The 24,195-nt window shown below is 53.0% G+C and overlaps 5 protein-coding genes across 5 annotated transcripts; 2 read left to right on the top strand and 3 right to left on the bottom strand.

Annotated features, from left to right (window-relative positions):
• Positions 1–1,520: 1,520 nt before the first annotated feature.
• JN550_010402 (uncharacterized protein) lies at positions 1,521–3,080 on the bottom strand (the record flags this gene model as incomplete). The annotated part of the gene is made up of 4 exons (XM_049308652.1): positions 1,521–2,107; positions 2,163–2,443; positions 2,566–2,855; positions 2,910–3,080. 4 exons carry the CDS (start codon positions 3,078–3,080, stop codon positions 1,521–1,523), a joined length of 1,329 nt encoding a protein of 442 aa, XP_049167682.1.
• A 4,550-nt stretch (positions 3,081–7,630) lies between these two features.
• On the top strand, positions 7,631–8,549 carry JN550_010401 (uncharacterized protein; the record flags this gene model as incomplete). Its single annotated transcript, XM_049308651.1, has 2 exons — positions 7,631–7,746; positions 7,802–8,549. The coding sequence occupies 2 exons, from the start codon at positions 7,631–7,633 to the stop codon at positions 8,547–8,549; spliced, it is 864 nt and encodes a 287-aa protein (XP_049167681.1).
• Positions 8,550–12,063: 3,514 nt separating this feature from the next.
• On the bottom strand, positions 12,064–13,656 carry JN550_010400 (uncharacterized protein; the record flags this gene model as incomplete). Its single annotated transcript, XM_049308650.1, has 3 exons — positions 12,064–12,989; positions 13,044–13,420; positions 13,490–13,656. The coding sequence occupies 3 exons, from the start codon at positions 13,654–13,656 to the stop codon at positions 12,064–12,066; spliced, it is 1,470 nt and encodes a 489-aa protein (XP_049167680.1).
• A 2,113-nt stretch (positions 13,657–15,769) lies between these two features.
• On the top strand, positions 15,770–16,279 carry JN550_010399 (uncharacterized protein; the record flags this gene model as incomplete). The annotated part of the gene is made up of 1 exon (XM_049308649.1): positions 15,770–16,279. The coding sequence occupies one exon, from the start codon at positions 15,770–15,772 to the stop codon at positions 16,277–16,279; it is 510 nt and encodes a 169-aa protein (XP_049167679.1).
• A 5,134-nt stretch (positions 16,280–21,413) lies between these two features.
• Positions 21,414–23,377, bottom strand: JN550_010398 (uncharacterized protein; the record flags this gene model as incomplete). Its single annotated transcript, XM_049308648.1, has 2 exons — positions 21,414–22,535; positions 22,613–23,377. 2 exons carry the CDS (start codon positions 23,375–23,377, stop codon positions 21,414–21,416), a joined length of 1,887 nt encoding a protein of 628 aa, XP_049167678.1.
• Between the last annotated feature and the right edge of the window lie 818 nt (positions 23,378–24,195).

Here is a 24,195-nt window from a genome sequence, read left to right as displayed (position 1 = left end):
AGGCCACCCAAGGGCAAAGGCCTCACAATGTATGATAGAGCGGCATTCGCAGGATAGTTGAGATACCCCGGCGTCCGTCGCTAACATCACCATGGTCAGATAATCTGGCCAAAGAACAACAACTTGCGCTCCCGTGCCTCTCCACATGTGACAATCTTGATTCGTTGCCCCAAGAAATACCCCTGACTTACCGTATGAAGTGAGCAACAATGACTCAGAATGTTCATCAACAGGAAGCTAAGAAGACTCAGAGATTGTGTTAAAATGCATCCACACCAATCCATCGATCCCCATATAGAACCTGGGGGTCTGATAGGGTACCAGATATTACAAGTTCTCTTCTTGATATTCACAAGACCCAATCGCAATTCACACACATAAGCCCACAAAGCGCACAACCCCTGGCAGATAACGCACTTGACCCACAGACAGGCCAAAAACCCACCGGTCCGAGCCTCGAGGTCTTCCAGCTACAGCTCCGCCCCGGGGTCCTAGGCGAGCCCAGTCGCAAACGGCCCGTCTGCTGGAGCCCGTGGCCTTTAACTTTACGCTTGTACGCATTTGTGTATGAGGGTGTGTTCGTCTGATGTGGCCTGCAGATACGACGTCCAAAGGCAGGCCAAGCCGATAGTTATCACATACCCATGTCATGTACGGACGGGGCTAAGCAGATCACCAAACCGGCCGAGCGGGCTCATGGCAGGTCCGCGGCGCCCGAGACCAGCCCGGGGGAGCTCCACTCTTTGCGCGTCTCGCCCAGTCCGGAGATTTTCCTGTCTTGCTAATCTGTCACTTCTCACATTCGATGAACTTCAGCACAAATCTGGGATCTTTCTCCACAGTGGCTCATGCCTTTCTGTTGACGTAACCCCCAAGCGCAGGGCGGGAATTGCCGGATGCTACCATGCGTGATAGAGAATAGTCACATCAGAGCAGGTATAGCCCTGCAGGAGGAGTACGCGACCAGAGTGGTACTACGTCTGTTGGGTAGGCCCCAGGGAACCCCAGCGCTAGATCGTGTCATTCGAGGCCGTCGCGTGATCATGGTGCAAATAGCTTTAAGGAGTGGCAGACAATGGAGAAACGGGAGGCTCTTTAATTGGCTTCTGATAACCTTGATTTCCTCTCCAAGTGTATTCCAGGCATATGCCCAAGTGAATGTTACCCCTGCCCAAGCTTAAGCTTTTTTTTCCAATTCGTGACCCGATGAAATAACAAGCCCTAATGTATGAGAATGACAAAACGCCGCCTAACCCCAAGACCCAAGGGTATCAATATCCAAACGAGCCGCTGGCGGCGCCTCTCCCTCTATAAGCGGTACTCTGCCGCATACTTTTTCCCTTAAACCCGTCCCATGTTCCAGACTACAAAGAAAGTCATTACTCCCATCCCCAGTGTCGTATATACTGTTATATGTGTGAATGTGTATTGCGTGTTTGTGTTACAATGGCGAAGACAAAGATATTATGAACGAATGAACCATAAAGTAGACCTCTTCTCTGGTGGCCAATTCTCGGTGGTCACCGATGTGAGCCCAAGCCGACTCCGCTATCCGAACGGGCATAGACTGGCTCCATGCTGGTGAGTTCAATCTCAGATGAACTCGGGGAGTGATTTGGTGGCCATGTGTCGTGATGCGCGGAGCGTGTAGAGGGCCGCGGCGAGGAGGTGCCCTCGATGACGTATACTTCGCTGCGGACTTCGATGCGGCGATGGACGCTGATGCCGTTCGACGCAGGATGAGCCGTGCCATCAGGCGAGTCCGTCGCTCTCTCGGAGATTCGGGACATCAAGGAGAACTTCGATCCTTTGCTGTGCGCGTCGAATGTCGGAGATGAAGGTGAGGCCCCCTCGTTCCTCGCATAGCCTGCCTCCATATCGATTGCTGCCACGTCTTTTGACCCGAAGCCGGGCATACCACGTGCGCGGCTCGGGTTCGTTCCATGGTGCCCGTATGACGACGGGCCCGTACGCTTGCTGTTCTCGGTGGATTGGAAGCCTCTAATCCTCCAAGCGCGGAGCAACGGTCTGATGGTCACCAGGCTCGAGGCGATGATGGCGACGCCTGGCTCGATCAGAGTCCAGACCATGGCATCGGTCGTAGCAACTAGAAAACGTAAGACACAGACACACAAAACTGCTAGCCATCCATAAATACTCACAGAGGAGATCCTCGAGGTCGGTGAGATCTGCAAGGAACTTCAAACGGATGAGCGTTGCAATGCTGGCGAACACGCCTAAACTCAATATCACAATGACGGTCGCCTTGGCTTGGTTGGTCATCTTGACACTCCAAACAATCGGTATCGGAATCAGCGCATAAAACCAGTCGGATAGAATAGTCATGACACTGAGTGCATAAGCCGCGCTTACGATCTGATCGGCGCTGACACAGAATGCAGTAGGGTCGTTTTGAAGAATCGTGTAGTCCCACTGGGCCTCGCTGCAGTAATGATAGTCAGCAAGAGTCGAGATTCGGCGCCTCGGGAGGATAAAATATTGTTGCCATGAAGATTTAACCTCTTCGACCAAACGCTTGGACAGATAGCTTCTGCTGTTACTTACAAGGGGTGGCACTGGAACAGGTTCCAGAAGAACAGGACAATACTCCAGATGCTGACAATCACGATACTGCCGTATATCGCATATCTGTATCGCTTCTGCGTAGCCAAGCGTAGCAGGAAGATTCCTATGGAGAGTTTTATGAACATCATGTTTGCGATGTACGTTGCTGTTGCGAGTGCCTGGTATTTGAGTGCTTGAATCTCGTCATATTGGTCGAGGGACTTGTTGTGTCTTCCCACCCCGTAGTAAACCCCGCGTAAAATGAATCCGCAGGAGATCGTGTAGTTTGCCTGAAAGAGTCAATAAATCATCCCTCTGCGGGCAGAGAGTACCAAAGTGCTGACCTGAGCTACCAGCATAAGCCAATCATCGGCCTGAAATCCTTTCAACATGAAAGCCCGCACATACGTTCGTAGGAATACAGAGAGCCAAGTCAGAATCAGAAAAGCAATGGAAGTACCCACAAGAGCACCCCCATTGTTCTCCGTCGACACAGTGGGATCCTGAGCTGACATGGCTGCAGTAGTCCTACCAGAGGCCCGATCCAATGTATGACAGGATTCAAAAGAACCGAAGGAGGGAGAAGTGGTACAAGAATCCGGCAGCCAAAGCAATCATATAACCCAGCCTGGGCAAGGGAAGAACGACTAAGCAATGCATCAAAGCGACTTACCAATCTGAGAGTTCACACTCTGAAGCGTAAATGGGTCTGGGCTGGGCGTCCACCGGTATCCGAGTGCAAGTCAGGCCAGCCCTGGGTTTCCAGGCCAAGAGTCCCTTGTCGACAGGAGACCAAGTACAACTATGCCTGTACAAAGGCAGAAGAGCCAATGGCGCATGTATTTTGCCTAAAACGTGCAGGGAGATGGCTGCAGAGCCAGTCGTCCAGGTACCAAGTCGGAAAGTATCATGGCCCGGGAAATACTCGCGGGTCTACTTAGACCTTGAGCTGTGTGGGTAGTTAGTTCACTTCAGCCGCTGGCCCACAATGGAACACACTCGGGAGCTACCCGAAGAATCAGAATGGCAGCAGCCCAGAGATTCCCATGCAAAGATCACGCCGCAAGCCCCTGTTCCATGCGGCGTCCCTGGCGCCCTTGCAGCGGGACCGCTCACCAGGGTTGGCGGAAGCTGGTGGGATGCGACCATGCGGGCCCGGAAAGTATCACGGAGACTGGGGTATAGAAGCCCGGAGAGGCATGGCTCGACAAAATTGCCTATTGCAGGTTCCCATCCCGTAGATGGCGTGTTGCGGAAGGCTGGCATCGTGGGAATGCATACACGTTTGGTATAACAGGAGGCTGTTTGTGTCTAATTGTGGTCACTGGTCACAGGCCTGATCTTGTGCTGGTCGTGAGAAGTCGAGAAACAAAAGAGTGAGTAAACTTACCTACTTGCCGAATACTGCACCCGTACAGTCAAGCCATGACTAGCACGTGTCACCGTCGTCTAGGCCATCTGACTTTGCGCCACATACTTCAAGACCACCACTACTACGACACACGAGAGCAATGGGTGCAAAGCATCATCACTCAATACGGAAAGGTACACTTTCATCCTGCCGGTGAGGGTGTAGACTTGACGCCAAACATGAAGCCACAATTTGGGCGTACTATGTATGAGGAAGGTCCGCGAAGCTAACCAGCGCCGCTGATGGGATGTGGTCCTGGGCCGAGGCCAAGCCGTCCAGTGTTAGGCGCGCGTTCGGGTCCCCTGCCAGCCCGCTGAACGGCGGCAAGCCTGAGCGGCTTGCGAGCACGAGCACGAGCAGTCTATTTTCTGGGGCCTGCTATCTTTGTTCTGCTCCGCCACCCACTTACTTCCAAGGTTGCCATTAGCTGCCACTTTATCAGAATCTCCGCGCGACTAGAGATGGCTAAGTGAACCCAGTAGAGCTAGCAACTTCAACCGATACCATCTTACCGTGAAGATTAAAGAAAACTCTATGTGCTCGTCCAGAGCAAGTTGAGTCATATCCCAGGGCCTCGGCACGTGTCGACAGGATGGCCCTTGACAGCCACGCGGCACCTCGCGCCATGCTCTGCCACGGCGCAGGACCAGATGCAACTCTGCGGCCGCATAAACTACATACCTACGAACCTTCATCGAACGCAATTGGCACCGAATTGGTGGGCTTTCCCGGTCCGTGTATGACTGTGAAGCAAGCACCACGCCCGAGTCGTTGGCTGCCATCGCAAACGGCCCACGATGCCGCGCCATCAAAGAAGGTTACAAGCCAACCAGGAACCAGGGCATAAAGGCACTTTGGGCCGTCATGTCATTTGAAGCATCCCCCGAAGCATCGCAAGTCAGCATCCAATGTTCGATGCAATGGCGGGCAAGCAATTTCGGGTCGAGCCAGTCATTGCCCGTGTCTGTAGCCGACTGCAACTATGATACGCGACTGGGTCTCGGGAAATCGGGAAGGCAACTAGCACGCCAGGCCGATGCAGGGACACACGTTCTAGAATGCCACCACAATAGTCAGTTCTTGCTGCCGCATCGGCTGGCCGGGTCGGGTTGGGAAAATCATGCGTTGCCTCCTGGTCGCGCCGCACTCTTGCTGCAGTGCACCACCAGTGTGCAGAGCTGCTTTCGCGATGCGTGCTACTAGCGCCAACATATCAACAACCCGGCTCAACATGGGACGGGTGTCTTTGTCGCCATGGTCCATCCCAAGTGGCTTACCGTGCTGGCAATCCATGTCGATTCATGCGAAACCACGCATCGCTCAGGGAAAGAAAACAGAAATCAGTACCACCTGAAGCTTCCTGCTGACAACCCATCTACTAGTACTGGTTAGGACCTGGAGCATTAGCACATAGCAATGCTCGCCAAGGTGATGTGCCATTTTGAGGACCAACGCGACAACTCACATTCGCAACTTACCACAGTCAGGAAAACAGCGCCAGCGACGCCCATTCGGTCGATTCGGCTGCACTCGAGGCCCCTTCCCTGCAGCTTGCCAGGCTTGGGTTCATCCAACCCCCGTCCTGTTTCATCCTCCTGATCAGCCGCAGATGATAGACCAGACGCTAGCAACTAGGGAGTCCCTAGAACTGCTCGTCACAGACAGCACACCGTGTCCATGCTGCTTTCCAAGCATCTCGGCGGACCCAGCAGTCTGGGAGACGGCAACCATGGTACAACAACCCCCTTAACTCATCTGACCATGGCAATGGTTTCTTCAAACGCGTTGGAAACCTTTATGGGTTGATTCCCGCACGGCTGCTTGACTACGGTCGATTATTGAGTACCGAATGGCCAAGCAGCAAGTAAAGACTGTACCAAGTGCTGTTCCTATAAGATTATGCATCTTATTTAAGCTGGCTATCAAGACACGTCGGCAAACTCGGAATGCCCCTGTACCATTTTAGCCCAACCGTCTCAACCAGCATCTCCTTCCCCACGCTTTCTAGATATCTACCTTGGCAACTTGGTAACCAACTAATGTAAACTCCGCAACTACAATCAATATCTTACTAGCTTTGAGCGGGACTAGGAGACGAGTTCTCAGATGGGTTTGGACGGGATAATCTCATTTGTCACTAGCTTGAGTAGCCTGGAATCGAGACAAGGCACAGGCTGCAAGTGTCCACGAGCTATGATCTACCGTAGCCGTCGAAGCAGATGCGCCCAAATTCTCATACAATTAGCGGGTCCCAGTAATAATTCGGAATAATTAAAGGCGAATGGACGAGGTTCTGAGCAGCCCGTCCTTGTGCCTTCTCCATGCTGGTGCTCTACGGCACAGAAGAATTCAGCTTCGTCCAATGATGGCGCGCGCCACCAGACGAACCGTTTCAAGTGTCTCACTAGCAGACCATACCAACCACGTCGCAAGGTACACGCATTAATTTGCATTGGAGTCGGGCTGCAAAGTGATGAGGCGGCCCTAGATATAGCGAACGGGGTATGGCTTGTAGCACACTTGACCCTAGCTCGCGCTCCTTTCCACAAAGGTATGTGAAGCACTCGGTGTTATGGACATTAGCGACTGTAAGAGCTACCTGTTGGCGGAATTACTTGCGAGCGCTGGTCGCGCTATGAACGTCTGCCAACAAACTACCAGGGGTCTTGAACATGGCGGCCTCTTCAGAAAGGTGCATTACCACGGGCCTGAAGTGTACGCATCAGACTCGTCCATCGGGTGAGCATGAAGAGCTCACCATGCGGCGTCCGTCGGAAGTGCTGGCGCTCTCTCATGTATGAGTGATCTTGATTTCTACGTGGACCCAATCTCGCATTGCGTTTGCCAGTTTGTATCAACAGTTAGTATCGATGGTTCCCAGGTGTCCGAGATAGAATCAAAACGAGCCGAGAAAATCTAACCGCTTTCCAGCCGTTTTGTCAGATGACATTGTAGAAACGGAATTCGCGTTGTTGCTCCATAATCAGTCGCAGTCGATCAAGAAAGTCGGCTGCAAATCTCAGTAAACTCAAATGATCATCGATTTCCCCCATGAGTTCCCTCTGCTCTATGCGCTGGAAATTGAGCGAAGCGACCCTGGTGTGTACTACAGCGCCAATGCTGTAATGCATAGTCAATGGCCTCTGAACCTCTCTGTGTATTGCGGAAGTTGTAGGAGAGTCATGATTGGAAGGAAATAACTACATTGCACTGTATAGACCCAGCGAGTACTATGTCTGCGTTACAGGTGGTAGTTGGTCTTATATTCGGGGACTCAAACCCACAACTAACTTCCGCTTCCGAAAGTCCGCTTCCGTGAGCAATCCGCTCCGGCCGGCCCTGCCCCGCTCAACTCCGTCACAATAATAGGATTTTCAACATCTCGCACATGGACACGCACAATCTAACGTCTTCGTTCCACTGTACATTTAAGATTTTTGACAGCGGGAGTTTCTTTTTTATTCTTTTTTCTCCCTTTGACCCTGGATTGTAGCCGGGCAATAATATTCCGCTCGATTCTGAGTTGAGTGCCAATTGCAGTCCGAAGCTTCTTCCACGCTGTCAGCTCTGCGCGATTTACGCCAACTTGGCCGCGCACCCATCAAGTCACCTCATAATCGAATCACGACGAGATACTCCCCGCAAAGAACCATCATGGCATCGTCTTTGTCTTACGCAGCCTTTCACTACGGCAGCGACAGCGAATTGCAGAGAGTGGGAGTGTGGGAGGTGGATACGGTGGCGTCGGAGAAGTCTAAATACTGGATCATGTACTGGCCGTTTTGTCAAATTTGTTTCGTGGCGTGATATCTAACTATCCGATAGCTATATTCATGGAGGTGCCTGGAGAGACCCTCGCATAGATCACAAGAGCTTCATCCCAACCATCGATGCAGTCATCTCATCGCAGGATGAATGCAAGTCCTCCATTTCTGGGTTTGCGTCAGTAGACTACCGACTGAGCCCTCATCCTGGATTCCCACAGGATCCGGAAGGCACCACACCGCGGGATTACCGCAATGCATTCCACCCAGACCATATCAAGGATGTCTGGTCTGCTTTGCGGTCTCTCCAGGAAAGATACGCGTTCGGCAGCAACTACGTTCTCTTGGGTCACTCGGCCGGCGCGACGCTGGCTCTGCAGTTACTTATGGGTTCAACGGCATTGAAGGGGTCCGCCCCACCAGCCGATGTTGCGTTACCAGCTGCAATTGTTGGTCTCGAGGGTATTTATGACCTGCAAGGCCTTGTGGACCGGCTAGGGCCCGAGTATGCTGCCCTGTTCGTTGGGGCCTTTGGCGACTCGTCGAATTGGAGCGACGTCTCTCCGATGAAGTTCACAAAGAGTTTCAGGTCGGCCTGGAGCGAGGAACACCTTGTGGTCCTTGGCTGGTCTCCCGAAGACGAACTGATTGATCGACCTGAGATTGAGGGGATGCAGAAGGTCCTAGAAAAGGATAATGTCAACACGCTAGCGTTGACGGACCTGAGCGGGACGCATGATGGAATGTGGGAGGATGGCAGGCCATTCGCCCAGGTAATACGCAAAACTCTGAACCACTTGAAGAGGTAGGCAGGAATAGATGCGGAAGTTCAAGTCTTTTGCTGGGTTTCAAGCAGAAGCTTACATCAGACTAAGGCTTCCGCAGCTCTGGGCTGAGTATAACAAGGCAATCGAGCCAGATCTTCGACAATGATGAGGCCAACAACAGACAGGGGCGGCAGTGGCGGCTTTAGACATCAATATCTGCGAAACGGCCAAAGTGGTGAAGGCATAGTATAAAAAAAAGGTGTGGGGACCAGACAGTGAATCTGGAAGCTGGTTAGTCGCTTCTGTTGCGACTATTGATGGGACTGTCGTCTCGGTGGGCAACGATTAGCCTGACCGATCGCCGCAATAGTACAGCACATGTAAGACTCATCACAGCTTGGTTCTGGTGCATTGTACACCGCTGTAGCTTCCACATTTTTGCTGAAAGGAATGCAAATACTTGTGGTAAAAATATCCATTGTGGTAATCTGACTGTTGCCATGAAGACCCAGATGTGCGAAAACAGGACGGAACTTACAATAATAACGCAATTGTCTGTTTCCCACCATTTGGCATGGTATCTTTGACGATGTTGTGTTGAGTCAGAACATGGGTTACTACTAGGTCTCCTAATACGTCAAGACTTAATTGGATAGGTCTGCGTCAAGATATTCGCCCAGAACATCCCTGTGAGGAGTTTCCCGCCCGGTAGTTATCTAGCTGGCAATGAATAGACCGCGACGCTTCTGAAGGGGAGCGAACGGTAACTGTCTTCTACCAAACGTGGATATTACCTTCTTTCAAAATCACTATCAAGATGCGAACTGGGAATCGACGTAAACCAACTGAATAAAGAAAGGGCCATAAACTAAGAGCAATGTCCTGCCTTTTACAGGCTTACATGCACGGCTTGTACGATTCGTATTTTAAAATCTCTAAACACCCTTTTCAGCATGGCACGGGTTGTCAAAGAAAGAAAGAAAAAAGTCAGGTAAACGCGTGATAGTTGATTCGTGTCCCATAGAAGAGGGCCAAACATTACCAGGCACCTGTCAACGATCCGCATTGAAAGAAGAGCGAGGACAGTCTGGCTCGGGTATCTTCAAGGATATTCTCTCTATACAAGATGGTTCTCAGTAGATAAGTTGGTTCACCATCTCCCAAGTAATTTGGGGAGGTGTGCTGATGAATCGTAGCTTTCAAGAGGACCAGCATCACACTAAAAATGAGGACCTAAAGAAGAGGGAAGAAGAAAATTAAGCCGATAATGGACTTTCTCCTGCGTCTCTACGTCCAGTGTTCTCCTAATCAGCCGTTTGTGTAATCTCGAACCTTGGAACTCTAGATGCTGCCGCAACCCATCTTCTCTCCGTTAGCCATCTCTATTCACATCAATTAGTATTCTAATAATACCTGTCATGCTCCGAGAAACTCTACAGCCTATTCATTTAGGTTCATGGGCAAATAGGGACATGTTGAGGAGCCAACTATCGAGGCACGTGGCGTCGCTTCCATCCAACAAGAAGATGATTTTATGACAAGGTCAAAACTCTTGACATCATGAATGTCGGGAAGAATGGATGAGTGCTATCCCATAGTCGCTACTTCTTTAGTGCAGATCAGTGTTAAATCTGCTCTTTCCAAGAAGATTCAGCAGCCATGTAGTCACTAAATAGAACTTACGTATGCCGCTCGCCGCTGTACCTTTCGGCGATGCGGACAGATGGGATAGAAACACAAGCTGCGGGAAACATCATAGGGCTTTATCATGTCCTCTGGTAGAATCGCTACCCTCTTCCATAGTATGGCAGGGCGAGCACCTTCCATAACTACTGTTCTATCCAGGGAGCCATTGAAACGTTGCGTTATTGGGAACTCCTGGATTCAAGGAGCAATAGACTCGAACCGGATGCTGATGATTAGTACCACACGTCCGATTCTGCTGTCATACATTTGGACATTGTTCTGCCCTCGTTATGCATGCTAGCAGTCCTTCCAAAAGCCCCAGCCAGCCAGCCTTGTCATGATAACGGATAACAGGTCTCCTTAATCCATTACAAAAGCTCACATCCCCATCTACCTCTCGATATGGAGGACGCTTGACATGATGTGAATCTTCAACCTTGACTGCCAATAGGAGTTTCCAGACTCCGATGACTTCTTCCTCGAGCATGACATTCTCACTCGAACGGGAGGCAAGGGAAGAGGATTAGATATTCTGCCATTGTTGCTCAGGCGACATTGCTGGATAATCCCACGACCAAGAACAAAACCTTGAATTAGTATTAAGTGGACCTTTGCCACCTTGGGCGCCCCAATGCCATCTATTCAATCGTGTATATCAACGGAGACGCACCCGAATGGTAGTATTTGCCTGTTGGTCGCGCATTTGGCAGCCTCGACTCTTCTGGCAGCGAGAAATCTATATATCCGCGGTTCGCCTTAAGTGATGAGCACTGCATCACTAGTCGATAAAAATGCAGCCCATAATGAAGTGAATAAGTAGCAAGCACAGCAGACGGTGCATACGCATCTCTGCCTAGTCGAGACTTGCAGCGCAGCTAATGTCAGCCTGCGTGGTTCGTAAGCATTGATGAAGCACGGCGGGCGAGATTTACGCATCGATTATGCAGAATGCGTCAGGTAAAGAATGGACCAGTTAAATGTCTTACGTGTTGAGATAGCACGTTTGGAATGGGTCGTCGACATCGAGATTTCGTAGGTTGATGCATTTTGCCAGTACTTCCCTCCCATGTTTGGTCGCTCTAGCCACACCACTCACGGTAGCAATCGCCTCGGTATAGCCGGTTCGCTATCCAGCACTTTCTCAAGAGCGCTGCCGACTTCCTTCACGTAGCAGCCGACGATACTCCCATACTCTGAGTATTTGGACTCCTCAGCATGATACACACCATGTAGTCTATCCCAAAACCTTAGTATTCATTAGTTTTGTCGCCCTCCTCGGACATGGAAGTGCATTTTTCATTCACGTAGTCTGGTATTTCGAAAGCGGAGTCCAGAATACGAGTATGTGCCAAGTCACAGTGAACCTGGCTTGCATGCCTGTTGCAACGCTTAAAGTGTTGGCATTATACATTGTCAGAACAATCCTGGTCTCTCAATATAAAACTGCATAATCAATTGCCTCTGTCAAGGATAGCTACGACGGGCCGATTCCCTTTGAATGTAACGATGGAAGTCAGTGATTACTTGACATCACACAGCTTCCGCATCTGTAGTTTGGCCAAGACATGATCCGGCCAACTACCGGCCAACTACCTCGGCAGACGGCTATTAATACAAACCCGCGGAAAGGCAATGTGGTATCCTGGAACTCGTTGAGTCCATACGCAGAGAACTGACCGATCACTCAGAACCGCGGTTCTGTAAGGAAATCACAATTCCAGCGGGACTTTGGGATTATGAATGGGCATTAGGTAACAGTTTCTATATTGTACTGCATAATTGAGCGAACCTGGCAAACTAGTGAGGCAGCCATAAGAGGACCGGTTATACCCAGAGCTGTAGTCCACCAAGACGCGTGACCGTAGCAATCTCACGCAATATACCTAAACTCGGGGTGTCTGTATCCCAAATCTGCCTTCTGCTCTTCGGTTAAACCCTCTAGCCTGTAGTCGCGGCCGCCTCTGGCCCTCAGCCGATTCTCCCACATGCAGTATACTATGCCAAGCAGTGACAGGAATAGGACAGCGAACTGAGCGCCCAGGTTGATGGAATGTCCGATAGGGTAGGTAGGTCCGTCTTTGGCCAGGTACGCCCAAGTTGCCACGATACCGCCTGCAGTTCCGAGTGAGACGATGTAACCACCCGATACGGCGCGCACAGCCGGCCCGGCCGAGTTGTTGAGACCCCAAGATAGGAAACCGGGGCCTCCTGGGAACGCGCCAATAGCGACAAAGTAAATCCCCATGTACTTGAGATTGGCGCTGTCACTCCATCTGAGGATTGAAAATCCTGTAATGCCTAGGAATGTGAATGCAGCCAGGTATATTCCACGCATTTTGGTTTTGTCGCTCACGAACGCGATGGCAATAGCAACCAGCGACGCAAGGACGTAGGGAGGTACGCTGTACAGTTGCGCCTTTGTCGCGGTCCAGCCCAGATCCGCTAGTACGGTGGGCATGAAGACGGACATGCCCTGGACGGTGATGTTGATCATGAAGAATCCGCCGGCGCATATGTAGTTCATGATGTTGAACACGGCTCTCTTGATGTGCTTCGGCTTGACGTTCTCGTTGGAGTCGGACTTGTGCTCGAGCCGGAGCCGCTCCTCCGCGATCCACTTCTCGCGGTCGTTAAGGCGCTTCGACGTAGAGGGACTCTGGGGCAGGATGATAGGTGCCAGCACGCCGATGATCATGGTGATAAGGCCTTCGAAGAAAAAGATGTTGCGCCAGCCGGCGATGGGTGCCGCGGCCGTGCCCCACGCGGGAATCCGGGTCAGGACGGTTGCCAGGAGTCCTATAGGCGATAAGTATACTCACACGGTATTAGTACCATGACCTGGGGACTTACCTCCGAATGCTCCTGCCATCGACGCGGCTGAGACGTATATGCCGACTCTGAAGTACAACTCCTTTCGCTTGTAAAAAGAACTTAGGAAGAAGGCGATACCGGGCATGGCACCGCCCTCAAAGACGCCAAGCAAAGCACGCAGTCCGCATAACTGCTCGAATGTCTTGACGAAGGCGGTACACAATGACACAAATCCAAAGCCAACCACGAGCCCAGGAATGAAGTAACGCGGCCCGACTCTTTTCAGAACGATGTTGCTGGGAACCTCAAAGCACAGATAGACGATATAGAAGATGGAGAGAGCCCAGTTGAAGCGATAGCCACTGAGGTCCAGCTCTTTGTCCATGCCTTGGATTCGCGCGTTTCCGATGTTGGCACTGTGGTCCTGTATTAGTCTAGGGTGCCCAAGCTCTTGCGATGAGCAAGTGAATGGGTGCGGTCCTCACCGGTCGAGAAAGCACAGCAAGTATAGAACCGTGACGGTGGGCACAATCTGCCAATCAAGCTTGTGCCTGACGGCCGTCTCCTCGGCTTCGGTCCATAGCGGCAGCTCTTCAGAGCTACTGGCCTCGGGCGCCTCGACCTCGATGGGGGTGGATTTCTCATCCGACATGTTGCCGTCGCGTATGGAGCAGGACTACCGTTGCTGCAGGCACTGAAATGCAAAGACGACAGGGCCGCAAGACTGCAAATCGATGGAATTCGCTGCTACTTAAAGGTCCGCAAGAGCAGGGGGCAGCACGGAGGGTCCCAACCATGCTTCCTACCACCCATCCCTACCAACAGCCATGTACATGATTCATCCTGCACAACTGAAGAACCTGCTTCCTTCAGGTTGAGCCTAGACTGGGACCCATATTACGGGTCTCCAGGTCGGCAGATACTTTCATTAGCACCCGGGCTCTCTGATTCGTGGGACAGCCTCTATCCTGGCTCTTGCCGAGCCGGTAAAACTGTCAATTAGGGACAAAGGGCCTTCATTGGCAAGGCCCCCATGACCGGACAACACCTATTGGTCCACTTATAACCGTACTCTACCCCACGACCCGGGGGGCTGATCCCTTGGCTTTGCGGGGAAGCCCACCAAGCCTACAAGTCTGTTTAGGTAGCTCGGAGGAGTGTGGAGGAGTGTAGCGGCCACAAGCTTGGCTGGACTCCGAACCCACAAACACTACGCTCTCGCCTCTAGGGCTCAGCGTGTGATCAACTGCTGTGGCATCTCAAATCATTGCGTAAGCAAGAGGCACAACAGTATCATGTCTTATAGGTTGTCTCGGTAGTGGGGATGCGCCGCCGATTACCCGGCCTGTGGTGCGCCTCTTTTTGACAACTCATCATAGTCGAAGACACGGCGGCCGGGGAGAGACCACTTTGTGCATCCAACGCGGCGCAGGACCGAAGCGTTGTTTCGTGCGGGTGAAGGCTGTTGGAGCCGTCGAATCGGGAGATGGGATATTAGTATGGGAAGATGCTTTACATGTCAATCATGGGGTCCCATGTGGGCGTCCCGAGGGTCTGGAAGCTACAACGTGGCGAGGCACTCCCCCGCCTTCAGCTAGATGGCGCTATGCGAGGGTCGAGGTTGGCATCGAGTCGGGATCCAAGGCTGTGGAATGATGCACGAGATTGGCAGAAACGTGTGACACTAAGCGCTGACTGCAGTGTCCCAATACGGCAGTGGGCATCATCTTTCTTCCATCGAGCAATGCCAAATGCCCGTAATGCGTCAGCCCTAGAAGCAATACCGTAACTTCCAGTATACTGTGAGTCCCTCCAAAGCGCATATCTGCCATGCCTTTTTTTTTTTTTTTTTTTTTTTTCCCCTCTTGCCGGGTGGGAGGCTCCTTAAAATAAATATAGAGTGTGGCCACCTAAGAACATAGCTAATTTAATTACGTCGCTCCATGCACTACCGGCCTAATGCCAGGTCAAGGTGGTTCAAATCGACGTGAATGAACCTTTCGTCAGATGGAGGGTTAATTTCTTCCTCGGCGAACCTCTGGGTTCAGATGGTCCTCCTGAAATTAGTACTTAGCATCGACCACACGTAGGTGGCCAAACTCGGTTGAGCTTTCACCAGTTTCTGTACGATCAGGCCAAGAGATTACACGCCAAGTCTGGACAGCTGAGTCTATGAAATATGGCTCTGTATGTAGAACCTCGGTCTGATTTAATGACAGTGTATACATATCTGCACCATGTCGATTCGTGAAGGAACAACAGTTGACGCATTCGGAGTCGACGATTGTATAATGTCAAAGACTTGGGGGTGGAATTCAGCTCAAAGAAGCAACAAAAGACTGTCAACCAAGGGCTAAACTGGCTATGTACCATGGCTGTTGAGCGCATCGGTTCACGGCGAAGGCCGCAGATATGTTATCTCTGATACTTTCTATTGTGACATTGATGGCGCTGGCAGAAATTTTGGCGCTCACCAGACGAGATACAATCAATTTGGGTGCAAAATATCTGTGGAATCTATGGGGCTCTCTTTAGAAGCGATCAATGACATCGCCCAGGATGCTTCGCGTCGAAGTTACGACGGCCCATGGCTTTTTTGGCCTTATTACATCCTACAGAGAAATTGTGATGCAGCCATAGTCATCAACCTCGAAGCATGCGTCGTATCAGACAGTGACCTGGACGAGGACATTTACGGACCCTACTTCTTGTTCAGACATAAGCCCACTTGTCAGTGTGTCGATCTGAGTTGTCTCACTGTCGATATGAGTGCTTTACCCTGGCTCAACAAGTTGTCCGTAAAATACTCCAAACAGCTAGCGTCTCAGTTCTCCAAGTATCCAGAGGACGACAAAGTACCCTCGCATACCGTGAACTCGTTTTATCGCGCCATTTGGTTTACTGTCCTCGAAAAAGCAATAAAGCCAGACTCCAGACCGAAGAAGAGTCCGGAGGTAGCATCTCTCAGCCCTTCGACATCTGATCCGTGGGAAGTAGCCGACTTCATATTTCTCGAGCTGTTGAGGTCATCCCGGAGTGAAGACGGGACTTCCACTGAGGAAAAGCGGGAGTACAAGGACAGCCTTCGGATGCCACAAAGCCAGTTCAGAACCTTGATGTGGCACCCAAAAGTACTGAACTCCGTGGGTAAATTGGTCAGAATCAACTCCACAGTTATGCAAGAGGCAACCGAGAATCTCGACGAGGTATGTGATGGATTCAATGAGTCTCTCTGGCCAGAAACCGAGCCGCTGACTTTTGGAGAACATGGCTAGGTTTACAGAGCAATGGAGCGCATCGCTAAACGAGCTAGGGACTGGCACACCAAATACTGCAACCGAGTATCGGGAATCGGTGAAGTCGCTGGACCTGGAAGAGATCCAACAGCTAGCCCAAGTGGGTGGATTTCTCCCGAATCTGCTGCATGTTGATCTTGAAACGAGAACAGAAAGCTGCTTGACCGCAAGAATCCCAAGTGGGAGCACTGGAAGAAAGTCGAAGAAGCCTGTTGATATTGACAAGCGACCAATTTGGAGGCCCGCAGGCTGAAGCAAATCGTGTCATGGCCTTCGGAGTGGCTAAAATTCAGGCAACCCAAAGTTGTTACAATAACCATCATAAGTTCAACAAGGGCATGATGGCAGGTAGCAAGAAACTCTGAGGCTCGATACTCTGACACAAGAACGTGAAATTGGTCTATAGTCATATCTATCCCAAGCTCATCCAGCAAGCATTGCATACCTCCAGACACCAAAGATTCAATACTGAGTGCATAAGCGGAGGAAACAATAAAGTAAATGGATATGGTTTTTTGTCAATGCCAGTTGGGCGCTTTACTGACGACTGAGAAACGCCGGATCAAATGCATTATTAACATTATATTATTCCTAAGCAAATATTCCAGTAAATAACCACCGAACTCCTATAGTTTTGAAGCATACGTCAATCACGCTTAAGACAGTCTTTTCGTACGCCGGATCCGCTCCAAATAACTCCACGCTTAAACAAGAGCCCAAAGTCCACTGCCCACAGAGAACTTACACACCAACAACACAACAACCGCCAAGATCTCAACGGCACCGCTCCAGATCTGGGCGCCCAAGTAATTTCCAGCACTCGAGTCCAAGATAGCACCAGCGATCGGTGGGCCGGCCAGCGTCGCAAAAGCCAGGAATCCGCATACCAAGCCGAACCTAGATCCCATCTGCCTGTATGGAGCCACCAAAGTCAGCGAACAGAACGTCATGGCATACAACCGAAAAATCAACCGGATTCGACTGTCGTGTCTGCATTATAGATAACTCACCTAGGATCGAATACCAGACTCGCCAGCGCCCCCAAGAAGGCGCCTTGGACAGCGCCATTAGCAACGCCAAACGCAGCAGCCCACACATACATGGCGACAGCAGATTGGACGGCAGCCCAAGAGAAAAGCACAAGGGCAAGGGAGAGCACGGAGAAGAGGTATGCATTCAGGGGCCCGACCAAGGCGTCCCCCGCGTACCCGATCAGGACGCGGGCCGGTGTTGAAACAGCGTTGGTGAGCAACAGCAAGTTCACGGTCGACGTCGATGTAAACGCGCCACCAGGTAGCGTCAGGGCGAACGAGTTGATCTGTGAAACGTGGAAACAGTCAGTCACTGCCTTATTCTCCACCAGGATCTAGTTACGAAACTCCATAGTACAAAAGAAGAGGGGAAGGAAGCGCCATGCAACTCTGCTGTTCAATGACTTACATAAAACGAGCCGACATAAAGTGCCAGGTAGACCAGGAACGTGCCGGCTGTGAAAAGAGCATACGGGCGCTCCCTCAGCGCGCCTACTTCAACAAGGGGTGCCTTTCTGGTCGTCTTGGGCAGAGGCCTCGGTCTCAGCAGTGCGTTGATGAGCACGACAAAGACCAGCGCCACGGCCCCGGAGCACCGCACCGCCCAGGCGAAGCCGATACGAGGGATGAGGTACTGGACGGTGGCCGGGAAGACGAGGCTGCCGGTGCCGGTGCCTGCCGAGGCCAGGTTGAGGGCGAGGGAGCGGCGGCGCTTGAAGTACGAGTTGACGACGGTCATGCTGGGCATCCACAGGAGGCCCAACCCGAGCCCCGTGCAAACGCCCTGCGCGAGGAAGATCTGCCAGTACGTTGCCGCCAGGCTGGTGGCGAAGGTGCCGAGCAGCATGAGTATTGAGCCGGCCAGCGTCACCGCGCGCCCGTACCCGGCATCAGCGAGGCGCCCGCTCACGATGCAGGTGAGGTTGAGGATGAAAACCTGGAACGAACCGATCCAGGAGACCTGCGACGCAGGCAGGCCTAGCGTTGTGGTATAGTATAGCTGGAAGACTCCAAAGGTCGCACCATAGCCGCATGCGATGGCGTTGGTGAAGTGCCCAGCCAGGACCTGCAGCCAGGCAGCACTGCCGCCGTCTGGGTAGTCCGTGTTGCTGTTATCATCATTGATAACTTCCGGCTTTGGAGTTGAGAATCCGCTCAAGTCTTCCGGGTCGAGGGAAAGGGAACTATGGGATAGCTCTGTGACGGTGACGATGGGGTTTTTCTTGTCATACTTCTCGGCGAGGTCCATTATAATGAAACTTCAGGTTCTCCTCGGACTTTCAAGTCACAAGATGCTACAGATAGAGAAGTCTGCGCTGGAAACCACGGAAGTCGATGATGCTGCCACTCTCCCAGAGACCAGCATCGTGAAGCTTCCCGTCCACCCTCATATACCCAGCGTCGTCCTTCTCCATCGTGCAATGGCTCGCCCAACCCTAACAGTGCCCAAAACAAAAAATTGTCATAATATTGGATCGGCAACCTGGCACTGGCCATCTATCGCCATGGCCCGCATCCGTTAACGGATGTTATGGAGTCAGGAGCTAGAAGCTGGGTGAGCCATGTGGAGATGGAACCCCGTGCGTCCACGTTCTGGACCCTGAACTTGGCCAACGTGGATCCGGGGGCGCGCCTCCCAAGCCTCGAACACACCTGTTGCATCCCCGGATATGCCGACGAGTCAGGAATCTGCGGGCGCTTGCCATCCGTCGCATCGAGGTTTTCCTGGGACTTTGATGGAGAGGCCCCATCGTGAACACGACGATGCTCTGCCTGGGCATCACGAGGTGGCCTGGGACAGCGCATCGCGTGGCCGTCACCGCCCAGCGAAACGTCGCCGACTGGGCTGTGCGGACATGAGCTAGAGCGAGAAGCTGGAGCAACATCGTGAACTGTTCTCGGGAGTATCACCGAATTTTCTGACAGCTCGGAATCTCAAGCCGCGAGCACGCCACTGGCACGGCTGGTCAGGTGCGCGTGCACGCCCGGTTACCATGACCAGATTCGGCAAAAGGGGAACCAGATTAGTCGTGCTGCCACCATCGTGACATGAGCAGCAACGGTGAGCCGGCCAGCGACTACGGGAGGGGGGGCCGCGACGGTAATTTGATGGCGAGTGAGGCTCAAGAGGGGATAGCGTATGTGGGGGAGGTTCGCAAAAAAAATAAAAAATCATCGCGAGATTAGGGTTTGGGGGAAGTGCAATTGTGGCGGTCAGGATGACCGAATTCAGGCAGCCTGTACGTAAAAATGCGTTGTCAAGATATCCCATAACATCGCATTGTCTGGTGTCGAAGATGCATGCCGCGAAGATTGGCTTGATGGCATCTCGTCGTTGTTTTTCGCAGGTATTTCGTATACTCTCCCAGTTGGCGCTAAGCCTGATGCGCAGTTGGCACGCTTTCGGTACAAATCCGGAGTACCTGCAGCCGAGCGCAGTGTCTGATTGGCTGCAGTGGGAGAGCCCGAGTATAGCTCGCCTTCAGCACGCTGGCCCGTGCACGGGTACCTGTTTTCGGCAACTGCCAAGCCGTTGGGCGAACGCGGGAGGAGAATCGTCGCCAGATCCGCGCTAAGCCTAAGGGGGCTCGAGCCAGGAACCTTAGTTCAACGTCACGCCCAGCGGCATCTGGGAAAGCTTTCCTGTCGCAAACAGCCCTGAGCGGCGTGGAAGATGCGGAAACCGTCCATTATGGCCCGGGAGATACTTTTGTATTTCGAAATGACCTTGGAAGCGGTTTGCGACACCTGGTGCGGCCAGCGTCTGGGTTGGAGGGGGTTTTCGCCAGGGCCCGGTTTTTCCGGGGTCGTCGCCAGAAAATGCCGGTGGCGGTAAAGCTGCGATCGCTGTCGGCGAATGATTGGCGATTGGGTTTCGTATTGCGCGATGAGTGCCGCTTTAGGGACACAACCAGGATTTTGATACCAGACATGCCAGAATTAGCGTCGCATTGGGGGTCACCAAGTCACCAAGGACTTGCTAAGCGCCTGGCGCATGTATACCTCACATGGGCGAGCCAGAGTGCTGATTCTGCCATTTTGGCTTGTCGCAACTTCACAAACACCTAGTATCCCCCCCTAAAACCGTTTTGGATGGACCCGGGTGCCATCATTGACGTAGTGGCCGGCTTCATCCGACCACTGCGACCATCAGGGTGTTCTACTTGAGCTGATATTTGCACGTGGGGTAGGTAGTTGGTCCTCCCTCTTCGGCCACCACAACGGACCCGTAATTGGACCGGCTGCGAAGACACTGTCATGTCATGTAGGAGGTTTTGTATATTTGCACTAGTAGTTTGCGCAGTACCTGACAAGGTCGACTATCTCATTTTCCTCCGAAATCTCCCTGGCGATTCCGTCGATACAAGATCGAGAGCAATAGAGAGGAAAGCGGAAACAAGGGCTAGGAAAGGGAAAATAATAGAAAAAAGACAGTCAAGGCCAACCAACCTGAAATCAAAACTATTCGCCGTTCCAAACATACAGGAAGAAAAGGAGAGGACTTTTCCTCGCTGGGCGATGACCGCCCATACAGTCGGTTTCTGTCAATGGAGATCCTTATTCATCCCTCCCGCTACGCAGTGGTCGAGACTCTTTCCCAGCCATATTCTCTACCAACTCCAGTTTTTCTTGGTCCGACAACCTTGCTTGCTCCTCTTCTGCTCTTTATTTTTCAACATGTCTGGTTTCCAACATCTCGATGGGTGATCAGTTGGTCAAGTATGTAGCAAAGCAGGCGTAGTATAAACCGAGGAGATAATCAAGCAAACCCAACGCCGCACAGAAAAGAAAGTCCGATGTGAAGGAATGGAAAGGCCAGCGAGCCAGCTGGCCATTAATCCCAGATGCCTCTGCGCCGATCGCCATTCCTCCTTCTGGGAGAAAGCCAGTATGGTAAGACAGAAAGAGATCCTCACTGGTCCAATAATTCTGCACAAGTTGCCGTTGATATCACAGTTCCGCCGACAGGCTTCTGATGTGGTGATATACAAAGTGGGGGGTTAAAGTCGTTGGCTGGTGCGTCGCATACAGTGCGCGCCGCAATCTGTATCGCGATATCGCGTTGGTCAAGGACCCGCCGTCTACCGCTTTCGTTTCTTGTTCTTGTCGGTAGCAGGGGGGAGCATAGGGGTGGCAATGGGAGCTGCCGGGAGAAGAGTAGGTTGGATCGGAGTCTCGGTAGTCTTGATAGGGACACCCATGTGTCGACCATAGCGTCCCTTGCGGCCGTTGCCCTCGTCCTCGCTGATGCATTGGTCTGCACTGAGGCCAGCATCCCGGCAGCGACCGCATGGCCGTTGCCTATCACAACCCTTCTTGCTCTTGCGGCAGCGCTGGCAGCGGGGCTTGGTCGACAGATCAGGCTGACCGTCCTCGCCCTCTTGGCCAGGCGCGGCCACACCACCGACGATGGATGGCTTGCGCGACTGCGCGGGAATCGACGCAGGCGACATCGGCCCCGCGGGAACACTGTTGGGCTTCTTCATCTTGGCGCCAGGAGCTTTGGGGACCTTGGACTTGGGCTTGCTGTTGCCAGTCTTCAGGCTGGGCAGGCGCGGCTTCTGTGACTTGGGCTTCTGTCCGTCCAATCTAGGACCATCCTCACCACCGTCCTCGTAGTCGGCGTCGTCACCACTAGCTTCGGCGTGTTCCCGAGGGGCGATGAAGTGGCTGTCAGTCGTTTGGTACGGCCTGCCTTCATTGATTGTTGTTTCAAGCTTCGGGCGACGAGGAGGGGGCAGCTCATCCTCGCTGGCACTGTCGCCATCGCTGGTAGCACCAGTCGAAGAAGCGATATCAGCCTTGCCGCTGAAGGTGTCGTCCAACGTAGAGGCAGACGTTCTGCCGTGGGAGATGTTGGACATGTCACCGAGTCTCATGAGCTGCAGGGCGACGTCTTTATCTTCCTCGGACATGTTGCTCCCGATAGTAGGGTCGGGGGTAGGGAGGATGCCGCCCGGCACATAGCTCATGCTATTGCGGTGACGTCTCGAGTCGGTGGCGGGTGTCGCAAACATGGTGTAGTGGCTGTAGCCGCTGCCATAGTTCTGGGGAGACTGGAGGGGTCGAGGGTTGGTAAAGGGGTTTTGGCCGGGATGCGCAAAGGGAATGGGAGGGCGGTGCTGCTCGATGCGGCGAGCCGGGGAGACAGATGGGTTAGAAGTAGCGGCCGGCATCTGAGGCGGCGCAAATAACGGAAGTTCCTATAGACGAGATCGTCTGGTTAGAGTTTGCTTTCGTGGGAGTGGAGCTCGGGTTAGTGAGATGGGGGTGGACTTACGGAGCTTTCAAACTTGGCACGCTTCCGGCGCCCGCCCTCGACGATGTTTTCCAGGCTGATATCTGTGTTGCCAATGGGCTCTGGGGCCTTGCTGGAGACCGAGCCGGGCCCGTTGTCACCGCTGCTGTAGCCGTTCAAGCTATCGCTGTGGTTTTCATAGTTGGGGCCGCGGTTCTTGGAAGAGCGAGACCGACCCTTCTTGCCGGCGGCAGGATTTGCACCGAGGGAGGTGCTACGCCGTCCCCGGCCGTCGTTGGGGGAGAGGCTGCGCTTGCGAGAAGTCCTCGAAGCCGGGCGAGAAATGTGAGGCTCTACGTGGGGTGCGACATGGGCTGGGAAGTCGCCATTGCCGTACGGCTGCTGGGCCCCAAGCGAGGCGGGAGGAAACGCACCAGCGACAAAAGGAGCAGCAGGCTGGGGGGAGTCTTCAATGACCCTGACGTAGACAACCATGTTGTGGCTGAAGTTCTCGTATCGTGCGATCAGGGTGTTGCCCCGGTCATCCTCGAAACTGACGCCTTTGCTGCCGGTCGGACCGGAGTAGAGGCCGTAGAAGTTCTTGACAGTCGTCACGATGGACTCTGTGCTGTCATGGGGATATATTTGCACCCGCAAAGGGAGGCGCGCCTTGTACTGGGGGGATTCGGGGAAGAGGAGTTCAAATGCGACGTGCTTGGGGACGGTGGGCCGGACGGGCGACTCGCTGCCCATACTGGAGCGGGCGGAGTAGGGGAGAGGCGCCTCAATGGGAGAGCCGGACGCCATGAGATTCGACAATTCCATCCCAACGGCGTCCCGAGCCCAGTGAATGTGGTTGGTTTCGAAGGAGGGGAGTTCCTCTTCTGTCCGAAGGGGTGCTGTCGGCAGCGGAGGTGTGGAGCGGTCAGGTTGTGACGTGTGTGAATCGGTCGCAAGACGGTCGGTGGGCAGAGTAAGGATACGGAGGTCAAGGAGCCTCGGATTGAGCTATACAATCTTGTCACGGGTTAGCCGGTGTCGCCAGAGGGTTTGTGATAGAGGCCCGGATGCTGTGGGATGCGAGGAGGGTGGCTGTGAAGCGCCGAGTCTGGCACATCTGCACACTCGCACACCACACACACACATACACAAGGAACGCAGTCCTCGAGACAGCCAGCCTGCAGGGAGCGGCAGGATGGGACGGAAGGGCAGGGTGATGATTAAAAGGCAGCGAAGACTGGATCGCAATGCGTCTGAGAGGCGAATCGACTTACCAGGAGACAGAACGGGAGGTGGGAGGTGGTCTAGCGATGCATTGAGCGTCCTGGTCGGGCCTGCGGTGGCCGGCCGGCAAGTCAACAAGCTGGGCCAGCGAGAGGAAGGGATCGGGGCGGGCAGATGGACGGACTGGTACTCGGACAGGCGTGGGCAGAAGGACTCGCAACGAGGACGGAGATGGATTTGGATGCCTTACCAGCGGGAACGGGACTGTTTGGATGGCGCTGGGAGGAGGAGAGTTGCAGAATCGGCTTTTTGTGAACCGGATAGCGAGGTGTGAGGGTGTGCGACTTTTACGCAGGACACAAGTAGAAGTGGGTTCGACTGTGTGGAAGGCGCATGCAGCT

This window comes from Neoarthrinium moseri, assembly GCF_022829205.1.
Source record: "Neoarthrinium moseri strain CBS 164.80 chromosome Unknown scaffold53_Wmoseri_CBS_16480, whole genome shotgun sequence".
NCBI lineage: Eukaryota > Fungi > Ascomycota > Sordariomycetes > Amphisphaeriales > Apiosporaceae > Neoarthrinium > Neoarthrinium moseri.
Note: the sequence above shows the minus strand (reverse complement) of the source record. Positions and strands in the feature narration are given on the sequence as shown.